The sequence below is a fragment of the Armigeres subalbatus genome, chromosome 2, assembly GCF_024139115.2.
Source record: "Armigeres subalbatus isolate Guangzhou_Male chromosome 2, GZ_Asu_2, whole genome shotgun sequence".
NCBI lineage: Eukaryota > Metazoa > Arthropoda > Insecta > Diptera > Culicidae > Armigeres > Armigeres subalbatus.
Window position 1 is genome coordinate 193,137,184 of NC_085140.1, and position 24,046 is coordinate 193,161,229.

The 24,046-nt window shown below is 40.1% G+C and overlaps 1 protein-coding gene across 1 annotated transcript in view; it reads left to right on the forward strand.

Moving 5' to 3' along the window:
* The window catches only part of LOC134211433 (uncharacterized), a 122,617-nt gene extending 105,729 nt beyond the window's left edge, over nt 1-16,888 (forward strand). Inside the window, 3 exon segments of the mRNA XM_062688285.1 lie at nt 12,780-12,853; nt 12,855-13,043; nt 13,559-16,888. Coding sequence (XP_062544269.1) covers nt 12,780-12,853; nt 12,855-13,043; nt 13,559-15,134 — 1,839 coding nt within the window. The 3' untranslated portion in view covers nt 15,135-16,888.
* Nucleotides 16,889-24,046: the final 7,158 nt, after the last annotated feature.

Genomic DNA, 24,046 nt, shown 5'->3' on the forward strand with positions numbered 1-24,046 from the left:
ATCATTTTGATAATATAGGAGTCCTGGCAAAATTTCAGGCAATTCGGTGGCCATTTAGGGGTGGCGCGAAGTCAATTTATGTTTATATGGAAATTTGTATGGGAAAAACTTAAAATTTATTCCAGTCTACCTACAACTGTCAAATCGTGATGAATTCACACAAACATCCCCGACCTCCCTTTTTGGAATCTATTTAAATGAGACCTCCGGATAACACATTAGTTATGAGTGGATTGAACGGTTCTATTGACAGTGTAAATATGAGATAAATGGTTAAAATGGTGTAATTAGCCTCAACGTATCAGTGGAAATATAAATCAAAATTAATGGGTTACCCACTGGTTGAGCTCAAATAGATTCCAAAAATGGAGATTGGGGATGTTTATTTGGATTCATCACGATTTGACAGTTGTAGGGAGACTGGAATGAATTTTAAGTTTTTCCCATACAAATTTCCATATAACCATAAATTGACTTCGCGCCACTCCTAAATGGCCACCGAATTGCCTGAAATTTTGCCAGGACTCCTATATTATCAAAATGATGCTAATAGACATATGGGAGTTGGAATTTTCGAACATTTTTGAAAAGTGAACTGCCCTAATGCACAGTCGCTGTGTAATGTCTTTTATTCTTTTAATATGTGTAAGCAACTTTGCTTCGAACTGTCAAGTCCATTTTGATCGCCATGATGGCGGTTGCGCCCGGCATGCATCGCAACGAAAATTACTGTTTCTGAGGATTTTCGTCATGTTTCGATACGATACAACTAAAATGTGCGACTATAAGCATCACACTTTAGTTTGGTCATATCGAAACAAATAGGGACTCCTCTGAAATAGTATAAAAATGTAGCGATAATTTTCAATTTACATGAAAAAATATAATTGAGGTTAGGTCCGTTTTCCGACCGCTCTCTCACTGTGTTTAATGAACTCATCGGAAATCGTTAACCGTCAATTACACTAAAATGAGTAACATGGCAGTTACTCATAAAATGTGTTGTTCCAGATTAGGCCCGTTTTGTGTGATCGAAACACAAAATTGTGTGAATGACTTTAAGCGTGAATTCGAAGTAAAGTTTCTTACACATATTAAAAGAATAAAAGACATTACACAGCGACTGTGCATGTCTTACACATAATTTTCATACAGATTGCTATTCTCCCGTGTCATCATCGTCATGTGTGAAAATTATTCATGCGATGTGGAATTTACTTTAAGCGTGAACAAAATCGAAAGAGAAGAGTAAAGCGCGAGCATTTCTGCTTCCTCAAAGCGTTCCATGACGAAAGTTCCGCTTTGTATAAGCAACGCGAAGCAAAAGCGCTTTTGATATTTTTATATGTTAAATGAGGTGGCTCGTTTACACACCCACTAATCCTGATTACAATGTACTGTTCAATAATACTAACGCGACATTAGCTCAATTTAAACAAAAATTGTCATCTGCTAATAAGCGCAATAAAACCTGTTTACAAATACGCCTATTATATTAGACATTGAAGTATACGATAATATTAACATATTTTAAAAAGACATTTCATCTTCTGATGAAAATCTATATTGTCGCAGAATTAGCGAATATGAAACGCGCCAACATTTTTAAAGAAATTTATTTTTCAAGATTTTTTTTCGAGAAATCCAATATATTTAGTTAGGGAGGGGGTAAGTCAAATGTCAATGGTCCACACGAATTTATGAATTTTTTTATGAGCAAGTTTCCATGCTAATGGACGGAAAACTTCTCGACATCTATCCAGTCCAGAGTATTGATCAAACATATAAATTGTAAATAGAATAATTATTAATTGAGAAGAGTAAGGGCTATGAACTTCATTGTTCTCTTTATTGTACAGACTTAATTTTTCTGATATGACATGCTAATTACAAATTATTATTAGAGCCTATATATTTCTTTTCTGTTCCTTTTCTGTATTTAAAACTTCGTCTCATTTTACGAATAACTCAAATTAGAATTGAAAGTGCCAGTTCAATAATTTCCGAATAGATATATTGCTTATTTGCCACATTGGAAACGATTCTGATGATAGTATTTTTTAATTTTACTTAAATCACTTTGAAGCTTAGTTAAGTTTGAGTTAATTCAGAAAATAAGAAGTAGCTAAGAACCAGTTATATGCAACAAAATAAGAAAACATATTGAGAAACGCGCTGGAAAATTATTTGTTTATCATTTCAGGTCCCTTTTATGTGTTTTTCTCGAAATATTAAAATAGTGCACAGGTTGAAGAATTGATCACGCGACGCCTCTTGGATCTGATTTTTAAGAGCTTTGGAGACGAGGAACAACGCAGGATTTAACAGGAACGTTTATTGCGCACAGGTTTTAACTGAATGGAGGTTCGATTAGAATGAGAAAATCTTGTAACAACTCTAGTTACTAAGGTACAAGTTACTCTACATAACGCCTGGATTGTAGTAGTGGTGCCGGGTAGGGATTTTCAACACCCCCTCTCAATCGGCTATCCCAAACCTTGATTGTAAATCATGGAATCGTACTGTATCCAATGACCTCGTTAAAATGTCAGCTTCTTGATCTGCGCTTCCAATACGTTCAATTTTCACTATTCCAGCCGCAACATGATCTCTCAACAAAAGAATGATGTTTCATATCGATATGCTTGGTCCGCTTCGACTCCATATTCTTTGCCAGTCCAATACAACCACGATTATTTTCGTAAATTGGGATTGTTGTCGTCTTTGATTTACAGTTTAGATCTTCCAGGAAGCAGGAGTCTCCAAAACGCTTCACTAACAGCGTAGCAGAGGGCAACATATTCTGCTTCACTTGATGAAGTCGATACCGTTACTTGTTTTCTGCTTTCCCACGATACGGTCGATCCGAACACCTTGAAAAGAAAACCACAGTAACTGATTTTCTATCTTCTTAATCCGACGCCCAGTCTGCATCTACAAATCCGATTAACGGTGATGAGGATTCTTATCGTTTGTATAGCAAACCGAGTTTGGTAGTCTCCTTTAGGTATCTCACAAAGCGATTGAAAGCCTGCCAATGATGATCTACTGGATTCTCCTGGTAACGGTAGCTTACCGGAAAACAAAGATAGGGTCGAATACAAAGTAGAGCCCACAGGTTCGGGTCGGGTACGGGTTTGCAAGATATAAAAATGTCGGGTCCGGTAAGGTACGGGTTTAAAATAAAATACTGAATATTATTTTATTCAGTTTTAATAATTCTTAGGCTAGTTCGTTGTTTGGGCTTACATCCTTTTCGATTTAAAGAGAACCAGAAAATATCTAGGGTACAGTTCGGGTTTAAATAATTATATAATGTCGGGTTCGGGTCGGGTATGGGTTAACGAATGCAAAAATTTTCGGGTACGGGACGGGTTCGGGTTTTACAAGGTTTTTTATTCCGGGTTCGGGTAGGGTCCGGGTTTGAAAGAAATTTACAAATCGTATTCGGGTTTGCAAAATGTGAAACCCGACCATCTCTACAAAGCATTTGATACTTCAATCTTCCAAGAAGTTCTCTGTAGGGTTCTCGTGCTTTATTTCCAGTTCGACTCAATTGCAATCCTTTTTCCATGGGAGTTTTTTTTTCGCGTTGCAGCAGTCCGTCATGTTGAATTTATTCGGACCCTCTCCTTTTTTTGATCGTATTCAAACTTCATTTCAAGAAAGAACCTTGCCTCACCGCAATCCGACATTTCAAATTCACTGGACAGTTGTTGCTTCAGCTTTTCTACAGATCGAATGTTTCTCCCAGCGATCAATAAATCATCCATATACAAATCCGAGCTTCATTTATTATTATTATTGATTCAGACTAAGGTCGAAGTGGCCTGTGCGGTATATAAGAGTCTTCTCCATTCGGCTCGGTTCATGGCTACACGTCGCCAACCACGCAGTCTACGGAGGGTCCGCAAGTCATCTTCCACCTGATCGATCCACCTTGCCCGCTGCGAACCTCGCCTTCTTGTGTCCGTCGGATCGTTGTCGAGAACCATTTTCACCGGGTTACTGTCCGACATTCTGGCTACGTGCCCGGCCCACCGCAGTCGTCCGATTTTCGCAGCCTCGTCCAGATCTTGTGTCTGTAGAGGACTACCGGTCTAATGAGCGTTTTGTAGATTGTCAGTTTGGTACGGCGAAGAACTCTATTCTATCGGAGAGTCTTGAGGAGTCCAAAGTACGATTTCCAGCCACTATGCGTCTCCGAATTTCTCTGCTGGTGGCATTTTCGGCAGTCACCAGTGAGCCCAAGTACACAAATTCTTCTACCACCTCGATTTCGTCACCACCGATGCAAACTCGCGGTGGGTGGCTCACATTGTCTTCTCTTGAACCTCTTCCTATCATGTACTTCGTCTTCGACGTGTTGATGACTAGTCTGATCCGCTTGGCTTCCCTCTTCAGTCTAATGTAGGCTTCCTCCTAATATCTATGTCGTCGGCGAAGCCAAATAGCTGGACGGATTTATTGAAAATTGTACCACTCGTTTCGAAGGGCCTCGACAATGCCCTTGAAACTCGAACTACGCACATCACCCGATTCATCGTCGTTTTGATCAACCGTGTCAGTTTATCCGGAAAACCGTGTTCGTGCATTAGCTGCCATAGCTGGCCCAGATCGATTGTATCATATGCGGCTTTGAAGTCGATGAATAGATGACGTGTGGGCACGTTGTATTCGCGGCATTTTTGCAGTACTTGGCGAATGGCGAATACCTGGTCCGTGGTGGAGCGTCCGCCCATAAAACCCGCATGGTACTGCCCCACGAACTCCCTTGTAATTGGTGCTAGTCGACGGCATAAAATTTGGGAGAGTACCTTGTAGGCGGCGTTCAGCAATGTGATTGCGCTACAATCGTAGTTGCTACAATCCAGCTTATCGCCCTTTTTGTAGATGGGACACACGACACTTTCCATCCACTACTGCGGCAAAACTTCCTCCTCTCAAATCTTGGTAATGACCCAGTGCAGCGCTCTAGCCAGTGTTCACCACCGTGTTTAAATAGCTCTCCTGGTAGTTGGTCAACCCCAGGGGCTTTGTTGTTCTTCAGCCGGCCAATCTCCTCCTGGATTTCTTGGAGATCCGGAGCCGGTAAAATTATGTCCTGTGCGCGTTCTCCCAGGTCCATCACCATACCGCCATCTTCGTCTGCCACATCGCCATTCAGGTGTACTTCGTAGTGCTGCCGCCACCTTTGGATCATCTCACGCTCGTTCGTAAGAAGGTTCCCGTTTATGTCCTTACACATATCAGGCTGTGGCACGTGGCCCTTACGTGAACGGTTTAACTTCTCATAGAACTTTCGTGTGTTATTAGCGCGGTACAGTTGCTCCGTCTCTTCACGGTCTCGATCTTTCTGCTGGCGCTTTTTCCTCCGGAAAATCGAGTAAGTCTCTATCTCTTATATATAACAAACTTAAGAGGTTGTATGTAAAAACCCCTTTAAAATCTTATTTTTCATTCTAACTCTTTCCAATGATTTTTCCCATTTTCCGTCTCTTCCACAAAGTTGTTAAACAAGCTAAATTGCTTGTTTTTGCTTAACATTGTATCATTCAATCTCTCATACAACACAAATTATCTTTAAATTATACATATTTTAAGAGGAATTTTTAACTTGTAATTACTCCCTTAATTGCGAACAGTCGCAAGTTTCTTCACGATATGCTCACAGTCGCTCATTTCATCTTTTTACTGAAATTGAAAACTTTTGTCGACAAGAGTCTTCTCGATTGCTGTGTTAAAAACTGGCCTATCATAATAAAATCATAATATTTGAATAACTTTGGTTTTATAAGCATGAGCATGAGCATGAGCATTATGACCGCACAATTCGTAGTTGCTACTCCGTGATTGACTGAACTTGCGAAATTGTACAGAGAACGCAATGAATTGGGATTAGCTACCCATTCTCAATGTACACGTTTCGGGAGCTCAAATATTTAAAGTCAACAACGACGCCGGCCACGTCCTTACGGTCATATAGGAAGGGAAGGATTGTTAGTCCGACTCTTGTTGCTACTAGAAATCGAGTATACCTCTGCATCTCCACGATTGTCTTGGGATAGGATATTGTTTAAGTTACAAAGGATAATTTATCTGGATTCACTTAGGTAAGCGATGCGATCTATGGGATGGTAAATAACACTAATACGCTGTTTCGCGAAGAAATAAATAAACGAATATCTTTGGTTTTATAAGAGATAGAAAATTACCATGTTCAGCAAAAACATATACTTTTGCTAGTTTACCAACTTTGTAGAAGAGACGGAAAATGTGAAAAATCATTAGAATTAGTTCTAGCTAAAAGAATGTTTTAAAGGGTTCCATAACACACATAAAGCGTTTGTTCAAAGTTATGTAAAGTTATATGAAGCTATGTAAAAGTTTGTTATAACAATTTAAAAAAAAAATCATAACAAAATTGTATAACTTATATTTATATAAAAATTCATAAAACATATAATTCTAAGAATTCAAATTGCTGTAAGTATTCGAGTGATGTCAAAAATACAATAAACGTACACAGCACACATGTCGAAGTGTTTCAATTTGATTAAAACAGCAGAAACATCTGCTGCAGGTATATTTTAGGACAAACGAGGAACTGACGCATTGATCACTGGGCTGTATCAAAAGCTAGAGGTTGGCCGAGAAGTCGGAGGAAGTTGTTTACAAAAGATACTAAAACTAAAACAACTACTAGCCAACACTTGAAGTGATTTGACTTGGCTTGAGAAATGGATTGCGAGCAAGGAATGTAATTGTCGCTGAAAAATGCAAAAAACAAGCGACAAAAGAGAATAGCGATAACTCTTTGTCTTCGTCTGCAAAGGATAAAGACATTGTTGCATTCCATTTTATTTGCAACAAACATGGAGAGGTAATTGTTGTGAACTTTTCAAACTGCGATAACTTGTTTATTTTAGAAGTAAAACGCAAATCATGTCAACAGATGGTTAAGTTTATGTCTAATCTATGATAACTGATACTAATTTAACCAAAAACATCGACGGAAACCGACTACTTCTCAAAATGTGTGGCAGGCGATAATTGTCCTATTCTGTTGCAGTTTGGGACAAACGCTTATTGCGAGTTGAGTTTGTCCCAACATTTACAAGAGAGGATAATGTCGTTGTCATTGGCAATGTTGTTATTTTACATTCCTTGATTGCGAGTGATTTGACTATGCGTCCAATTTGGGAATCTCGAGCTCGTTCAGTAGCCGCTAGGTTGCGAAGGCCGACGGAGGTCCTTCGTAGCTTAGTTGGTTAAAGCACCAGTCTAGCGTACTGTAGGGTCATGGTTTCGAGTCCCATCGAAGGGAAAGTGGTTACCTCCAATACATTTTCCAAATCAATATCTTCCACATAACGTACATATCCACATATGAGTTTTCATAACATTGTAAACAAATATTATGATTTTTTATGGGTTTACAAGTTTTTAACACAGTAATCGAGAAGACTCTTGTCGACAAAAGTTTTCAATGTCAGTAGAAAGATGAAATAGGCAACTTTCAGCATATTGTGAAGAAATTTGCGACTTTTTGCAATTAAGGGAGTAATTCATTCCTATCTCATTCCAGTGGAAAATTTGTTTTTTCAACACATTTTTAGAGGGATTAATCATCAAACTGTTTTTATCGAAAGATGCGCTCTGGAAATAACGAAAAAAAAACTGTGCCTTGAAGGCCTTCAAGCTAAATGTAACAAATATCCCAACTAACAATTTTGGTGCTAAAAGCTTCAACTTCTAGCCTTTGGCTGTATAATATTTGAACAAAAGCAGCCAACTCTGAATAAAAGAAAAGCCTCCGCAAATAATCCGTTAAACTTCAACTCGACTATTACCCAAATATCTATCAGCTAGTCAGTTTGTGCCGAATGTATTTCATCTTTTATCGTTTATGCAGTTTCCATATAGTCATTAAACAGCTCTGTCTGAATTAGCAACAAAGCTTATCGGTTAAGAGCTCATGCATGTAACTGAGTGGCTTCCATATTACGGTGAGTAGCATTCACAATGAAAACGTTTTCGCTGTTGTTATAGCACTAACAATTCAGCGTAATGGCGCTATAAATGAACTAACGCAGCCTTTAGGCAACTTCTGTATCTTTGAAGATTACACAACGTTTAAGTAAACCTTATACTGCTTCTTTTAATAGCTTATCAGTATGGAACGTCAAAACCGCAATGTTTACATTTTATTTTTGATGCCGGAGCTGTGTATGAGCTATTGATTTCTGTAATGCAGCTACAAAGGTATTCACCTACTCTTATAGCAAATGACAAAGCGCTGTCATTAATGCTAGCAGATAGCGTAAGAAAACTAGAGGCCTGAATAAGAGAAACGCGGATAGGTATGTGCCGCCAATCGAACCGTCAAAAAACAGCAGCCAATCGAGCATGAGACCTGTCAAGCAGCCAAAATGTTGGCTCAAATACTGAAAACGGCTAAATTCGATTTTATATCATTTTTCAATAAACAAAATTGAATGTATTTTACATTAGTTTGCAATAATATATGCAAATCATTTATAGATTATGAAATGAAATTCCATTGTTTATTGGATTCTATTATTATGTGATTTTATCTACATAAACCATTTCTTCCTTTTCATGTGTTGTTCTTTGTTGAAGAAGATTGAATGCAGTGTTGGCAAAGTCATATTTTCTATTCGCGTTTCTCTTATTCAGGCCTCTAAAGAAAACAAGCTATTTAGAAGCGATATTTCTATTGACGGCTACTGTTAAACGATTAGCAGCAGAGTAGCATCTATACAGATCGAGAAAATGTTGCCTAAAAACAATTTCAGCGATTGATGATGCATAAAAGTTAGCCAACAGAACATGCTGATAGATGTTTGAATAATGGTTGAAATAATGCTGAAAGAATAATTTTTAAGCTTATGTGCTGAAAGCAGCATGTAAGGACTGTTCATTAAAGAAAGTGGACACCTGTTTTTCAAAGGAACATGTTTATTGTGGAATAAATTCATAAGGTTGCTTTATATAAATGACAATCAACATACATATGAACGAATTCACGTGATTTTGAATATTTACTTTTCTTTTCTGAAGAATGCTCGGACTTTTCTCTTGACAGCTCCCATTAGATTCTGCACAACTTCTTCCGTAACTTTTCATTGTGTCGCAGACCAAATTTTCTTGAAGCAGTCAACAAAGCTTGCTTCTCTCCCATCTACCTTAAGATGCCGCGTAATTATTGCCCAGTATTTTTCGATAGGACGCAGTTCAGGACAGTTTGGTGGATTTAGGCATTTTTCGACAAAATCGACTTTTTCCTTCTTCAGCATCTCCAACGTAGCAGAAACGTAGTGAGCCGATGCCAGATCCGGCAAAAACAATAAAGGATCCGTATGCTTTCGGTAGATGGTTAGAAGTCGTTTTTCGATACATTATTTTCTTCAATTTTCACCGTTGTTTATGAAATACGGAGTCACAGGAGCAAATTGCTAGCCATACCAAAACATTTTCCCCATTTTTTTCGGTTCGGATACATCGCACGTCATCAGGCACATCTGTCCTCTGTTCAGCGTTGAAAAAATGTGGAATTGGAAGTGTATTGGTGTCCAATTTGACGTATATCTCGTCGTACAGCAAAATGCACTGTACCATTTGTGCAGAATTAATCTGCGAGAAGATAAACTGATCCGATCTATCGTTCGGAATTTCTAAGGTTTTTCCAAATAATTCCGATATGCTGCAAAAGTAAACAATTTCTTTACACACAGTCGAAAATTACGAATTTTTCGTTAAATTTTAACCTTAAACCATTCATAAAAAGGTGTCCACTTACTTTAATGAACAGTCCTTAGGCCTCTTTCTAACGTTTATACAGCATGAATCTGAAAATAGCATTAGTAAAACAACCTATGGGGTATACGAAGAAACACATCCATAATTTTCTTTGTTATTTACATATGTCGAAGTGACGGTTGCCATTGAATCAGGAGATCAGGAGTTCGAATCTAGATAGCAACAAAATTGGTATTTCACAAATAAAAATTAAATTACCTCCAAAATTTACTCTCCCTCTCAAATAATATTTAATCAAATTAAATTCAGTGGCTGTATAAAACTTATTTAACAGATTCAAAAAATCTGAATAAGCGCCATTGAAGCGAATTATATTACTAAATGGTTTAGTAAAGGTTGAGAAAAAATTGTGTAACATGCTGTAAAGTAGTTGTCAGGCATGTCGAAAACAGCTGAATAAATTCGCCAGCTTTGCTGGTAAAACCATTGAATAGAAGTTCTTGATCATATGGATAGCATAGCATATGTGATTGTACAAATCGTGGGTGGCTATACAATGCTCAATTCAAGCTCCATCCGGAATAAGGGCGAATGTCGCAAGAGAAGACTCTCCCCGTCGACCCCCCCTCCCTTAAACAAAAGTGACAAGCAGCAGATCTCTCTGTGGTTTATCACTTCAGAACGAAAGAAAACAATGCGAACTTGCATTCTGAGGTGATAAACTGCAAAGAAACTCCCTGCCTGTCACTTTCATTCAAATGAGGGGAAGTCGACGAAGAGAACCCTTTCCCGCGACACCCGCCCCCCTACCAGACAGAGCTTGAATTGAGCAATCTACTGTATATTGTCGCAAATTGGTACTTGGGATTAGTACCTTTTCCTATACAGTAGCAGTTGTACACCTGGCCACGTCCTTACAATCACGAAAGGAAGGGAAGGAATGTTAGTTCAACATCTACTAGTGAAGATGCAGGGAACCCATACTACCTTCATAGATGTCTCGGGAAGGAAAATTTGTGTTAGTGGGAAAGGTGAATAATAGGGAGCTCTATTCGACAATATAGAGCGTTTGTCAATAACAGTATATGCTGTAAAAGTAATAAAATATATTCATCAATTTACTTACGAACCGTCCTGAGGAAAAACAAAACAAAACACAAAATTTCGGCAAAGCGCGCGATCGTTCTGCCGTCGAAACAAGAGCCAACACGCACTGAACTATTTAACTTTATTACCGGCCGCGCAATGCAAAACACAAAATTTCGGCAAATCGCGCGATCGTTCTGCCGTCCGAAACAAGAGCCAACACGCACTGAACTAATTAACTTTATTACCGGCCGCGCAATGCAAAACACAAAATTTCGGCAAATCGCGCGATCGTTCTGCCGTCCGAAACAAGAGCCAACACGCACTCAGAAGTTCTTGATCATATGGATAGCACACATATTCGGCTTGAAGCCGTATAGACGAGTTGAAATAACATTTACATTGACTTTAAATGTTAGTTGGGATATTAATTGTCTATATCCACTTAGGCTTTGGTCCGTTTCGCGAATTAAAATCAAATTAAACTTGAAAGTGACAGTACAAAAATTTTCAAATAACCCTGCTCGCAGAGCAAGATTATTTTTGACAGATATCGAATCATTTTTGATCGATGTTTTATTGGTATTGCTGGGTAGCACCAGCCATTTGTATCTCCGGGTGATATTTTAATTTCCGAACTGTCACTTTTAAGTTTAATTCTCGCTTAACTTTTGAAAAGGACCTAAGTAACATTTTTTTCATGAATTAATTTGAGTACTGCAAACGAAAGCTTTCATGTTTTTCTGTTGATTGCACTATTCAAAATAATTCATGAAAAAAATGTTACTTAGGTCCTTTTGAAAAGTTAAGCGAGAATTCTCCAATTGGAACAAAGCCTTATAAACAGAAAATCAAGACTTTGTCTTAAGGATACTCCTCACGGAATCCAAGTTTCAAAGTGCGATACGGAGGCGGCGCACAACTGTCTTTTTTGTTGATTTAGCTTTGCTGCGTCGCAGCATGCGTGAAAGAGTAAAAATGACAGTTGTGCATTGCTTCCGTATCGAGTGGTGTGCCCTCGATAACGCGAGCACTTTGAAACTTGGATTCCGTAAGGATTGACCTTAAGAACAAACTTTTGATTTACAAACATTTTTTTTAGACCAGCCATGTTATATGCTGTGCTAATATGGTTTAGTTGCTGTAATACCAGAAAGATGGCACTTCATAGGTTTGAAAATAAAATTTTGAAAATGATTCTGAAGTTGCCTTCGTGGTACCAATGAACTTCATAGAATTTCTAATATTGAGACATTGCAACAAATGTCCGACAATATAATTTCCAATTTTAGACAAAAGGGTAAGAGTACAAGGAGCTAATCTATTGCTTCGATTAGCTCCTTGTACCCTTAGGGCCAATTTCTTCACCTGCGCTTAACTCCTAAGCGGTGCTTACCCATACGCTTAAACCTGGTTTAAGCACTAAGCGGAGGTGAAGAATTCGGCCCTTTGTATAAATAAGGTTAAGTTTGGTTTAAGTTTAAAACATTCTTACAATGTTCTTGAAATTAATAAAATGAAACAGTGTGAAACATCTGCGGAATAGTACTGACCACGAATTGGAACATTGCGAAATGTTATACAATCTCAAAGTCACTTTCTTTCAACTGCATTGATTGCTACTAGCCCTGCTAACAAGATTATCTGCTAGCTACGTACAACACTGAAAGACATAAAACCAAATATCACTTACGAAGCGACATTATATTTACTATTAGCTGCACTAATCCTCACTCGTCGAACTTGACTTCTCGACGTAAAAGAATTCAATTAAATTCCGACTCATGGCGTTAGTGCGATGGATCACTGATTACAACGTGCACACCAACTGCTTACCTACTTGTTTATATTCCTATATAGCTTCGAATGAGAGTACGTATTAATGTGCTATGTTTTCTTTCCGTTTGCAGTGGCGAAGTCTGGAGATGTCCGGGGTGGAACGGCGGCGGCTGTTCTGTGCGGTTCTGTTTCACTGTGCCGCAGCCCTGTGTGATATGGTCCCTGTGCGTGCTCATCGAACGGGCTGCCGAGGAGGTGCGCCGCGGACTGATTGGGTGGCCCTTCTGGACCAAGCTGGTCGTGGTGACGGTGGGCCTGACCGGCGGGGTCGTTTTCATGTACATCCAGTGTAAACAGTATTTGAACTTGTGCAACCGGTGGCGCGCTCGGAATCGGTATGATTGATAAATGTTTAGATTATGATTATAGAGTTAGCGGAATTAAATATGTTCAAAGACCAAGAATACGAATTCCTTCTGTCCCGGTTAATTCCGATAGGTGTTGTGTACATTAGGGTTACTTGACTTCAAATTGAGTAGATACCAACTAATGGAACTAAATTGAATAGTACAAGCTTCTATTTTAGATTTGTAGTAGCGTAATTTGTGTTATTTAAAAACACTACTCGAAATGGTGGCAATTGTTTTAACAATAGGTATATGCCATTGGTTTGAATTTCACACCCCATTTCACCGTACTTTGAACTTTCTTTTCGCGTTTGGTTTTCGTTCGTCCAAAATTTTCGATTTTAGCACATATCTCCGATGTTATTCAACCGTGCACATATTATTTCCATCTGCAGTCTGCTCAGTAAATCATTGTACTCACGTCACCATAGTTAAGAAACGTTAAACATGTTTCGTTCAGTTTAAAAATAAGCCATTTGTAATAATTCTCTTACATGTTTTAGGATTCTTCTGATCCAGAATGCGCCAGAAAAGATGCACCCGCCGCAGTCTCCCGGAATTCAGCGGTTTCCTCGTGTTCGCACGGCAGCCATGAGCGGCGGTGTTGGTCACAACGGAAGTGGAAGTGGTGGCCCGGGCAGTAGTGCTAGCTACAATTCCGGTAATAACGGTGGCCCACTGCATCGTGGTTATCATCAGCAGTTGATCGGATCCATCGGCGGTGGACATGCCTGCGAGCTGCAAATAAACCAACAAGGCCAAATCATAGCGGCCAATATTGAGAACAGCTCGATCAATTATGATCGGGATTGGACGTTGGATGATATCAGCCAGATGTCGTTCAAACCATGTCCACAGGGAAGTGGCAGCTTAACGCCAATGCCGTTCCACGATTCGGCGCATAACGTTTGCGAAGGAAGCGGCAGCGGAAGTGGTGTTGTTGTTGCCACTCATAGGTACTCAGCGATATCCGGCTCATCCAATACGGTTCATGAGGAGGATCAGCTGCAGCAGCATTCTAGTATTAATGAGAGAACCAATGGCAGTTGTGGCAGTGGTAGTGCCAAAACAGCTGATCTAAATTTGTTCAAAATGCCAACCGCAGAACTTAGTAATGTTAATAGCAGTTCCGGAGTGCTACCTTTGACAACTGGCGGAAGGTATCCTAACTCAGCAATATTTTTAGAAAATCGTGATATTTTAGATGACCCTCCGTGTCATGATCATGTGATCAACAATCCGGGGAAGCTGTATAACCGTCGATCAACGGTTCTTGGTAGCGGGAGTAACAGCTTCACTCATGTAGACCCGCGGAACGATACCCGTAGATATTCCGATACCAAACTTCTTCAACAGCAAAAGCTCACATATGTTAGTGAACAACCTGTTGATAACAGCCCTACCAAAGATCAACTGTTGCTAAATCCTAAGAGCATCATCTACGATATGACAAATTTCTTGGGTCCAGTCGTTGCACAGGATCAGGAAGGTAGTCCTACCAGCTCACATCACCAGGTTCACCGACCTACGCATCATCGTCATCATCATCACCACCACCACCGCCACGCACTAATGGCTGGAGACAGTCCTAGCCATCGGATGCAAACCACCGACATTCAATTTGACAATAACTGTGATGAAGATTCGGCTCGACCTCGAGCTACCTCATACGATCCCTTGGAGCTCAATATCCAAGAAATGCTCGAACTCGACATTGCCAACATTCAGCGGCTGCACGAGAAAAAAAGCTCTCTCGGCAACATCTCTCAGCACTCGTCCTCCTCGTACTGTCAGGACGATCCGTCCTCACCGTGCCTCGGTCCATCGCCTGCAAAGGTGCGTCCAACGATTTGCGCCTCAGCCTCGAACACGCGACTGCAGCATCAGCAAGAAGCCATCCAAATACAACTCCAAACGCCTCAGCAATTGCAGTCACAGTCAGCAGAACACCATCGTCCGATAGAAGCACCCAGCAGCAGTCAACAATTTAACAGTAACCGACTGAAACTGTTCAAGTCGTTGCCGAACTTGAGCGCCAGTAGTGAAAACTTGCTGCCTCCGCCGAAACGTTTCGATTAGGTACTTTTTATCTCGTTTGTGCCGATGACATAGGATTCCCAGATAAGACTGTATCACAAAACGCTGAAACATTTTGCTACATATTGAGCTGTAATTTGAAACGATAAATAGTTAGCAATCCCTTTTATGTTGACATTGAACTTTTCTATGTTTGCAATTTCTCTTCATTACGATCAGATCCCAATATATTTAGTTCCGACATCACTTCATTTTACTTTAATTTATAGTGTACATCGAGGTGGACTTCACACTGAGCAGTACTTTTTGTTCAGTCAAAATCTGGTCGATTTATCCTGTTAGATGCGTGCTCCATTTCTTGTACTACTCGTACACTATATCGAGAGTCATTTTCTTCACATTATTCCGACATTCTGGCTACACACTCGGACCACCACAATTGGCTGATTGATTTCATTTTCTAGAAAAGAAACCGTTTCAAATTCATCACCGCCAATACCTTTTTATAATGATCTTCTGACGTATTGGTGACCAGTATGGCTATTTGCTTGGGTACTCTCTTCAGTCTAACTTAATCGTGACCGCGTATTAATTTAATTTTATTTCATTAAACAACAATTAAGCTAATTGCCTTTTTTATTATTTGGACATACGACTTCCATTTTATCTCTAGTAAAATTTTCTTCACCTCCCAAATTTTGGCAAACTTGAACTTTTACAAATTGCATTTTTACCATATTTTAGAAGCACTCCTGGTAGTTCATCAATGCAATCCTAGAGATTTTAATGTTTTTTAATGTTGGACTTTTTAGAGTTTTAAAGCAGGAAATATAATGTCCTATGTGTATGTTCACAAGTTTGTAGACCATGCCGCTCTGGGAGTCTACCAAATCGCCATCAATGTGCCCTCTGTTGCATTGCCTAGTGCCTCTGGATTACTAGTCGCTCGTTTTGTGATGTTGGTCTATTGGCAGACGCTTTTTTTTAATTCGAGTTTTGTCGACATCGTTCCATTAAAATCAGTGGTTACGATACGTGCAGATCTTTCGCGATTACAGCTTTGAAATAGTTCAGCCTTGTGTGTTTCAGACTTTTGTAGGACACCTGATGATACAAGTAATCAATTATAAGACGAATAGTTGACGCCATTTTGTGATATTTTCCTCATTATATTCGGGCGATTAATAGTCGATCCTTTGAATAACAAATAAAAATCGATTTAATTAATTCCAATAACATGTTCGCTTGAGACGTTATTCTTATAGCTACCCAGTAGAAAGCAGTAGCGTATTCAAATTACTACATACTCTAGAGACCAGGCATAGAGGCATTTTAGACAAGTGAATGCAAATACTACGAGAATCGTTAGTGATGATGGAGATGATTACTATATACTGATATAAAATATTATTTTCCCTGAGATAAAAGCAGACCGATGACGATGGTGATCCTCAATTATTGAACAAACAAATAGAGCATAGAAATGAATGGATGAATTGTATGGAAAAAAGTGTTAGGAGACTGAGAGATATTGCAGCTTTAAATGAGGGGTTATGATTGAAAAAAAAAGCGACTGAATCGAGTGAGTGGAAATGAAAATGGAATAGAAAGTGTATGAACTCATGACGACCGTGAGGTATTAGTATAAACAATAAGAAGGACGTAACGCGTGACTTATATATTAGAGAGAATGGATTTTAGTTGTAAAATGATTAATGCAACGGTGTTACAATAATGCAGTTTTTATTTCTATTTTTTCCATTTGGAATATAGATAATATCAAAAAATATGTAAAATTGTGGTTTTATTCTTCTGTCCGAAAAGTACTAGCCTTTCAATCTGAAAACGAGTTTAAGATGTTTAAATCTGTTTAAGATCAAGGGGCGGAAAATTATCGGAATTAGGTTCTGCAGCGTCCGTACTTAATCTCAAATTACTAACTTATGGATCCTATACACCTCCGGTGGTGCAAAGAGTCGACTTGAAAGATCTCCATCCTGAGCGTTGCCCGGCTATCGCTTTAACCTGTTGCCAGGTTAGATTTCGGTCGACTTCTTTTATTTCTTTATTGAGGCTTCGCCGCCATGAGCCTCTGGGTCTGCCTCTGCTGCGATGTCCCGCTGGGTTCCAGTCTAATGCTTGTTTACAGATTTCGTTTCCGCCCCTACGTAGAGTGTGGCCGACCCAGCCCCGCTTCCGATCCCGAATTTCTGTTGCTATCGGCCTCTGGTGACAACGACGATGGAGCTCGTTGTTTGAGATCCAGTTGTGAGGTCACCAGGCCCGAATTATATACCGCAGGAATCTGTTAATGAACACCTGCAGCCGTTGAGTGTTCTCCACTGATACACACCATGTTTCGCTAGCGTATAACAGCACAGATTTCACGTTAGAGTTGAAAATTCGTATTTTGGTGCGTACACTTATCTGCCTGTTTTTCCAGATATTTCTTAAACTCGCAAAGGCAGACCTTGCTTTCTTGATCCGTGCGCCTATGTCGATCTTGGTACCGCCGTCTGACGCCATTTGGCTACCAAGATATTGGAAGCTTTCAACATTCTCCACTGGTTGCCCGGCTACTGTGAAACTGGAAGGAGTCACCGTGTTTACATCCAACGATTTGGTTTTGTTGACGTTGATGACTAAACCTGCCGAAGAGGAGCGCTCCGCAAGGTCGTTAAGCTTACTCTGCATATCAGAGCGCCGTTCCGCGAGGAGTGCAACATCATCCGCCAATTCGAAGTCATTTAGGTGCTCCATGGTTATAGGCTGCCATAACAGCCCGCGGTTTGGTTCACGGTCAATCGCATCTACCAGAATCTCGTCCATTACGATGAGAAACAGTAACGGTGATAGAATACATCCTTGCCTCACACCAGCTACGACCCGGATAGGGTCGGACAAGACCCCATTGTGCAGCACTCTACACGAGAAGGCCTCGTACTACCGATGATTTTCTCAGGAACTCCCTTGCGTCTCAGGGCGCCCCACATATTCTCGTGATTGAGACGGTCGAAAGCTTTTTTGTAGTCAATGAATACCAAGTAAAGGGACTCTTGGAATTCGTTGATCTGCTTCAGAATGATGCGGAGCGTGACAATATGGTCCACACAGGATCTTCCGGCACGGAATCCGGCTTGCTGCCGCCGGAGAGTCGCATCGATCTTCTCCTGAATCCGGGCTAGGATAATTTTGCACAGAACTTTGAGAACGGTACACAGCAACATAATGCCTCGCCAGTTATCGCATACAGTCAGGTCAGCCTTTTTGGGCACCTTCACTAAGATACCTTGCATCCAGTCGACCGGGAAAGTTGCGGTGTCCCAGATATTACGAAATAAACGATGCAGTAGTTGAGCGGATGTCATGGGGTCAGCTTTGAGCATCTCTGCTGATATGCGGTCGACCCCTGGGGCTTTATTCGATTTCATGCTTTGGATGGCTGTTTGAATCTCTAGCAGTGATGGAGCAGTGATGGAGACCCACGTGACCTTGTGAACCGGTCGATGTGGGAAGAGCGATCCCCCGATCACCATGTCGTTATTACCACAAAATTCTGCTAACAGCTCTCCGTTTTCGCTCATTTCACCGAGACCATGGCGTCCCATAATGCGCTCATGGTTCGAGTTGTCGGATCCGATCTTCGCATTGAAGTCGCCCAAACAGATTTTGATATCACCCTTCGGAATTCTATCTACGACGGCATTGAGTTGACTGTAGAAGTTCTCTTTGTCTTGCAGATCGGAAGCATCGGTTGGCGCATAACATTGGATTATAGTAAGGTTTCGGACCCGTGTTCTAAATCTGGCAACGATTATCCGTTTAATTATAGGTTCCCACTTCATAAGCGCAGAGTGTGCCTGAGCGCTTAGTAGGAAGCCAACTCCGTGATGCCGGGGAGCGTGTTCACTAGAGTGATTCAAATTTTGACTTTTTTGCCCCCCGATGCTTAAACGATTGCATTTGCCTTTTTATTAACCCACCTAAATTTTTAGCTAATTTGGGTGTAAATTGAATGAGCACGCGCGGTTTGAAGTTTGTATGAAAATTGCTATGAAAACAGTAACTTTCATGGAAAACCGTTCCCCAACGCTTCCCTTTAAGCTCTAACAACATATGAGTACATCGGCAACATAAGAAATTTTACAAGGAAACAGGTCGTCTTTGTTGCGAAACGATTTGATGCTCACAAGAAAAGTTATTAAGGAAATACTGAATCGTGGGAAATTCAATTTAACACGTAAAAGAATAACATCAATATCAATAATGAGCATTTTTGTTTTCTTCATAACTTTGCTTCCAAATGAGAAATCGCTTCGCAACAACAACTGCCTTTCAGCTTGAGAAGTATTCTGTGTAGGCAATGTGTTGATAATATTTAAATAGTTCATGGGCCACCTCACAGAACGGTCTTCCACATAAGGGTCAGTTTTCACAGTAATTTCCATACAAACTTCAAATGACGTGTGCACAGTCAAATTACGTCCAAAATTGCTAAAAATTTAGGAGGATTATTAAAACAGTAAATGCAATCGTTTAAGCATCGGGGAGCAAAAAAGTCAAAATTTGAATCACTCTAGTGTTCACCTCGTAAACCAGAGTATAGCAGAACTTGTCCCGACGGCGTTCTGTGTTCTCCAAAGTTTGGCCAACGGACTTCACTCAGTCCCAGGATCTCAAGCTTCATGCGGCGTGCCTCATTGGCAAGTTGTGCCAATTTACCCTGCTGGGCTAGGGTTAAAACGTTCCATGTTCCTATTCGTGTCCGTTGTTTCGCGCTAAGAGTCGTCGCCGTAAAATCAGTCCGTATTCTTTCATTATCGGATTCTCGAACAAATTGATGTTTCGGGAACAGTAGGCTGTTGGCCCAAGGTTCCCTATCCACCGGGATGGGGCTGCCATCTTAGGTATAGCTTCCGGGGAATAGCATTTCATACTCAGCCGCTGGATGCCAGAACAGACGCTGTTGGAGCCGCACCTCCTTGGTGAACAGACGCTCGGTCAGTCGGGTCAAATTTGTTTAAAGTCCCACCCAACACCAGGACTAGGCTAGTGCGCTTTGAGCGGCACACGGTCGCTTTTATAGGGCCTGCTTGGGAACACATGCAGCTTTTTATAGGAGTTTAACAGAGCCCACTGTCGAACCCCACCACATCCTAGGCAGACCCCACTGGACGCACCCTCTCACTCTAGCTGATGTCAGAAGGACAACAGTGCCCAGGCTGCACTACCAGCTAAGTACGCAACCCTTAGCTGGCGGTCAATTGTCATCGGAAGACCCGTGCAAGCGTGAGTATTGGAACTTGTGAGGACCAGAGCTATGTTAGGCGCCCCTTCCCGGATGTCAACTCACCATTTCGCAGCCCTTCTCAAATTGGTAACAGATTATTAGTCCTGTTCGCCTTGGGCTGAAAGCTCGATAATAAAGACATAAAAAATATATACCTATATATAGTCCTGTTCCATGAACTCAGGAACCAATAACGAACTGACTACCTTTCGGAGTAAGTGGAAAGGTGCCACCCTGGTACGCTCTATTGCGCAGGCTGCATCGTGTGATATCGTGCGGTAGGCAGATATTACTCTGAGACACATCAAGCAGTACGTGCTCTCCAGCTTCCGCAGGTATCTGGTTACCCCCAGTGCACACTGGTTCAGAAGCCCCCAAAACGTGCGTTTTTTGGTTTTCGACCTGAAAACTACATTTTAGAGTCATGATGTCTTCAGAAGAGTTGAAGGATATTTCTTGGGCTTTCTTTTGATAAGAAAATATCAATGATCTATCCACCTTGAAGGGCGGTATGGAATAAAAATTTACGCAGATGTACAAAAGCAGTGGTTGTTCTCTGCAATGTTATAAAGAATGTGAATTAGAACATCTTTTCTGAAGACACAATATTGGACAAACGGTTTTGTAAGGAATTAGAGCACGTTTTGTATGAATGACCCCCAAAAATCATATTTTGAGCATAACTGTTTTGAAAATGATTATAGCACTATGGTTTATTCTAGAAAGTTGTGCATAATGAAAAAAAAACATGTTTGTCTAGAAGACTACTTTGATCTATCTTGAAACTTGTCAAAGTTATTAAGGAATCTTTAGAAAAAATAGTCAATTTTTACATCAACACACCATGAAAAGCGGCAAGAGGCGGCAAGCCAAACAGCCACCATCTGAAAGATTCGGTTTTAAGCTACCGAATGCACAATGTTTTGTTTTGTTCCGTTGTGTTCTACTATTGTTTTGAATCAACTTAAAATAGTCCTTAATGTACGTTTTTCAGTACAACTGTTATGTAAACAATTAAAAAGTGGCTAACATGATTGGTTATTTATTGCATAGTAACAATCTCCATCAAGACGAAACAGCCACATTTAAGACGAATGGCTGTCATTTATCGAGATTGTAACCATGCATAAAATAACTAATCATGTTAGCCACTTTTTAATGAATCGCCTGCTTTGAGCGTGCTTACAGCGGCACACTAAGAGTTAACTTTCCGAAATCAATATGGCGAAAGGTATCTAAGATTCGATTTCTCAAAATTAAGCACCTTCATCGAAAAAAAAAATAGTAGTGGCGTAGTAGCGAACACCTTCCTACACAACTGGTACCAAATAGTTTTTCGTGAAAAGTTCCTACTTTTGAGAAATCACGCCTTAGATGCCTTTCGCCATACAAATTTCTGGTGGTTAACTCATGCTGGCTATTTGCGCATATACGATAGCGCCTGGATGTGGCAGCGGCGGGTAGAAAATCAGCCACTGCCAATAATTCATTGTTTACGTAACAGTTGTACTGAAAAACGTACATTATGGACTATTTTAAGTTGATTCAAAACAATAGTGGAACACGACGGAACAAAACAAAACATTGTGCATTCGGTAGCTTAAAACCGAATCTTTCAGATGGTGGCTTGCCGCCTCTTGCCGCTTTTCATGGTGTGTTGATGTAAAAATTGACTATTTTTTCTAAAGATTCCTTAATAACTTTGACAGGTTTCAAGATAGATCAAAGTAGTCTTCTAGACAAACATGTTTTTTGTCATTATTCACAACTTTCTAGAATAAACCATAGTGCTAAAATCATTTCCAAAAAAGTTATGCTCAAAATATGATTTTTGGGGGTCATTCATACAAAACGTGCTCTAATTCCTTACAAAACTGTTTGTCCAATATTGTGTCTTCAGAAAAGATGTTCCAATTCACATTCTTTACAACATTGCAGAGAACAACCACTGCTTTTGTACATCTGCGTAATTTTTTTTATTTTATACCGCCCTTCAAGGTGGATAGATCATTGATATTTTCTTATCAAAAGAAAGCCCAAGAAACATCCTTCAACTCTTCTGAAGACATCATGACTCTAAAATGTAGTTTTCAGGTCGAAAACTAAAAAACGCACGTTTTGGGGACTCCTGAACCAGTGTGCAGTGCTCTCTTCCAGGATGGGCCCACTAAGAATAAATACGGCAACGCCTGCCTGTAGCCTACGTTTACTGGCGCACACCTTGGAATTGTTGGACATCATCCTCGATAATGCCGTAATAGTTGTCAACCCCCTTTTACACGCATACACAGTAAAAAATAAAAAGTAATATCACATCAGATTTGATGCACATCATCCCCGTCGTAAATAAGATGTTTTATTACATCTGTATGACGTAGTAAAAAGTTGACGTACTTGATACTTCGTTCTCAAATTAAAACAATGTAATACAATTTCGACGTAATATTTTCGACGTAATTGAATAAACGACGTAAAAACCGGATAGGATGAATCTCGCTTCCGGAAGCAGGATTATGGGAATTCGGATTATTTCTTTCATGCTGGAAAATATATTTTCAGAGGATACAATTTTACATTTTATTTATTTTTGACACATTTTTTGTTTCTACAAATAATAATTTATACATTTACTCAATTTTTTATTTTGATTTTAAGCATGATACTTTTAGTTTTAAATCAATTAAAACCAATCAATCAATCAAATAAATTATCAATTCTAAATTGTAGTTTCGATTTCAAATATGAACATTTTAATTTTAGGTTGGTATTTTTATATTGAATTCCAATTTTAAATATACCAATTCATTTAGGAAGATTCATTAATTACGTAACGCTAAAATTGCCCATTTTCAACACCCTCCCATTAGTCACAATTTTGTATGAAACATCTGAGAATTTGGTATGGATTGTCAAAATTCTGGCAAACCCCCCTCCCATCTCTAAGCGTTACGTTATTCATGGATGTTCCCTAACTTCTTATTTTCAATTTTCATTCCTTTAATTTTTATTTTTGGTGGCTCGACGTGAACATGATTCAGGCATTGAAAATTAATCTAAGAATATTTCCAGGAATTCCTTCGGAAGTTTCAACGAGAATTGTTCCGGAAGTTCCTCCAGAAATTCCTCCGGAAGTTCCCCCAGAAATTCATACGGAAGTTCTTCCAGAAATTCCTCCGGAAGTTCCTCCAGGAATTCCTCCGGAAGTTCCTGCAAGAATTCCTCCGGAAGTTCCTCCAGGAATTCCTCCGGAAGTTCCTCCAGGAATTCCTCCGGAAGTTCCTCCAGGAATTCCTCCGGAAGTTCCTCCAGGAATTCCTCCGGAAGTTCCTCCAGGAATTCCTCTGGAAGTTCCTCCAGAAATTCCTCCGGAAGTTCCTCCAGAAATTCCTCCGGAAGTTCCTCCAGAAATTCCTCCGGAAGTTCCTCCAGAAATTCCTCCGGAAGTTCCTCCAGGAATTCCTCCGGAAGTTCCTCCAGGAATTCCTCCGGAAGTTCCTCCAGGAATTCCTCCGGAAGTTCCTCCAGGGAGTCCTCCGGAAGTTCCTCCAGAAATCCCTTCTTACAGGAATCCCTCCAGAAGTTCCTCCAAAAATACCTCCGGAAATTCCTTCAGGAATCCCTCCGGAAGTTCCTCCAGGAATCCCTCCGGAAATTCCTCCGGGAA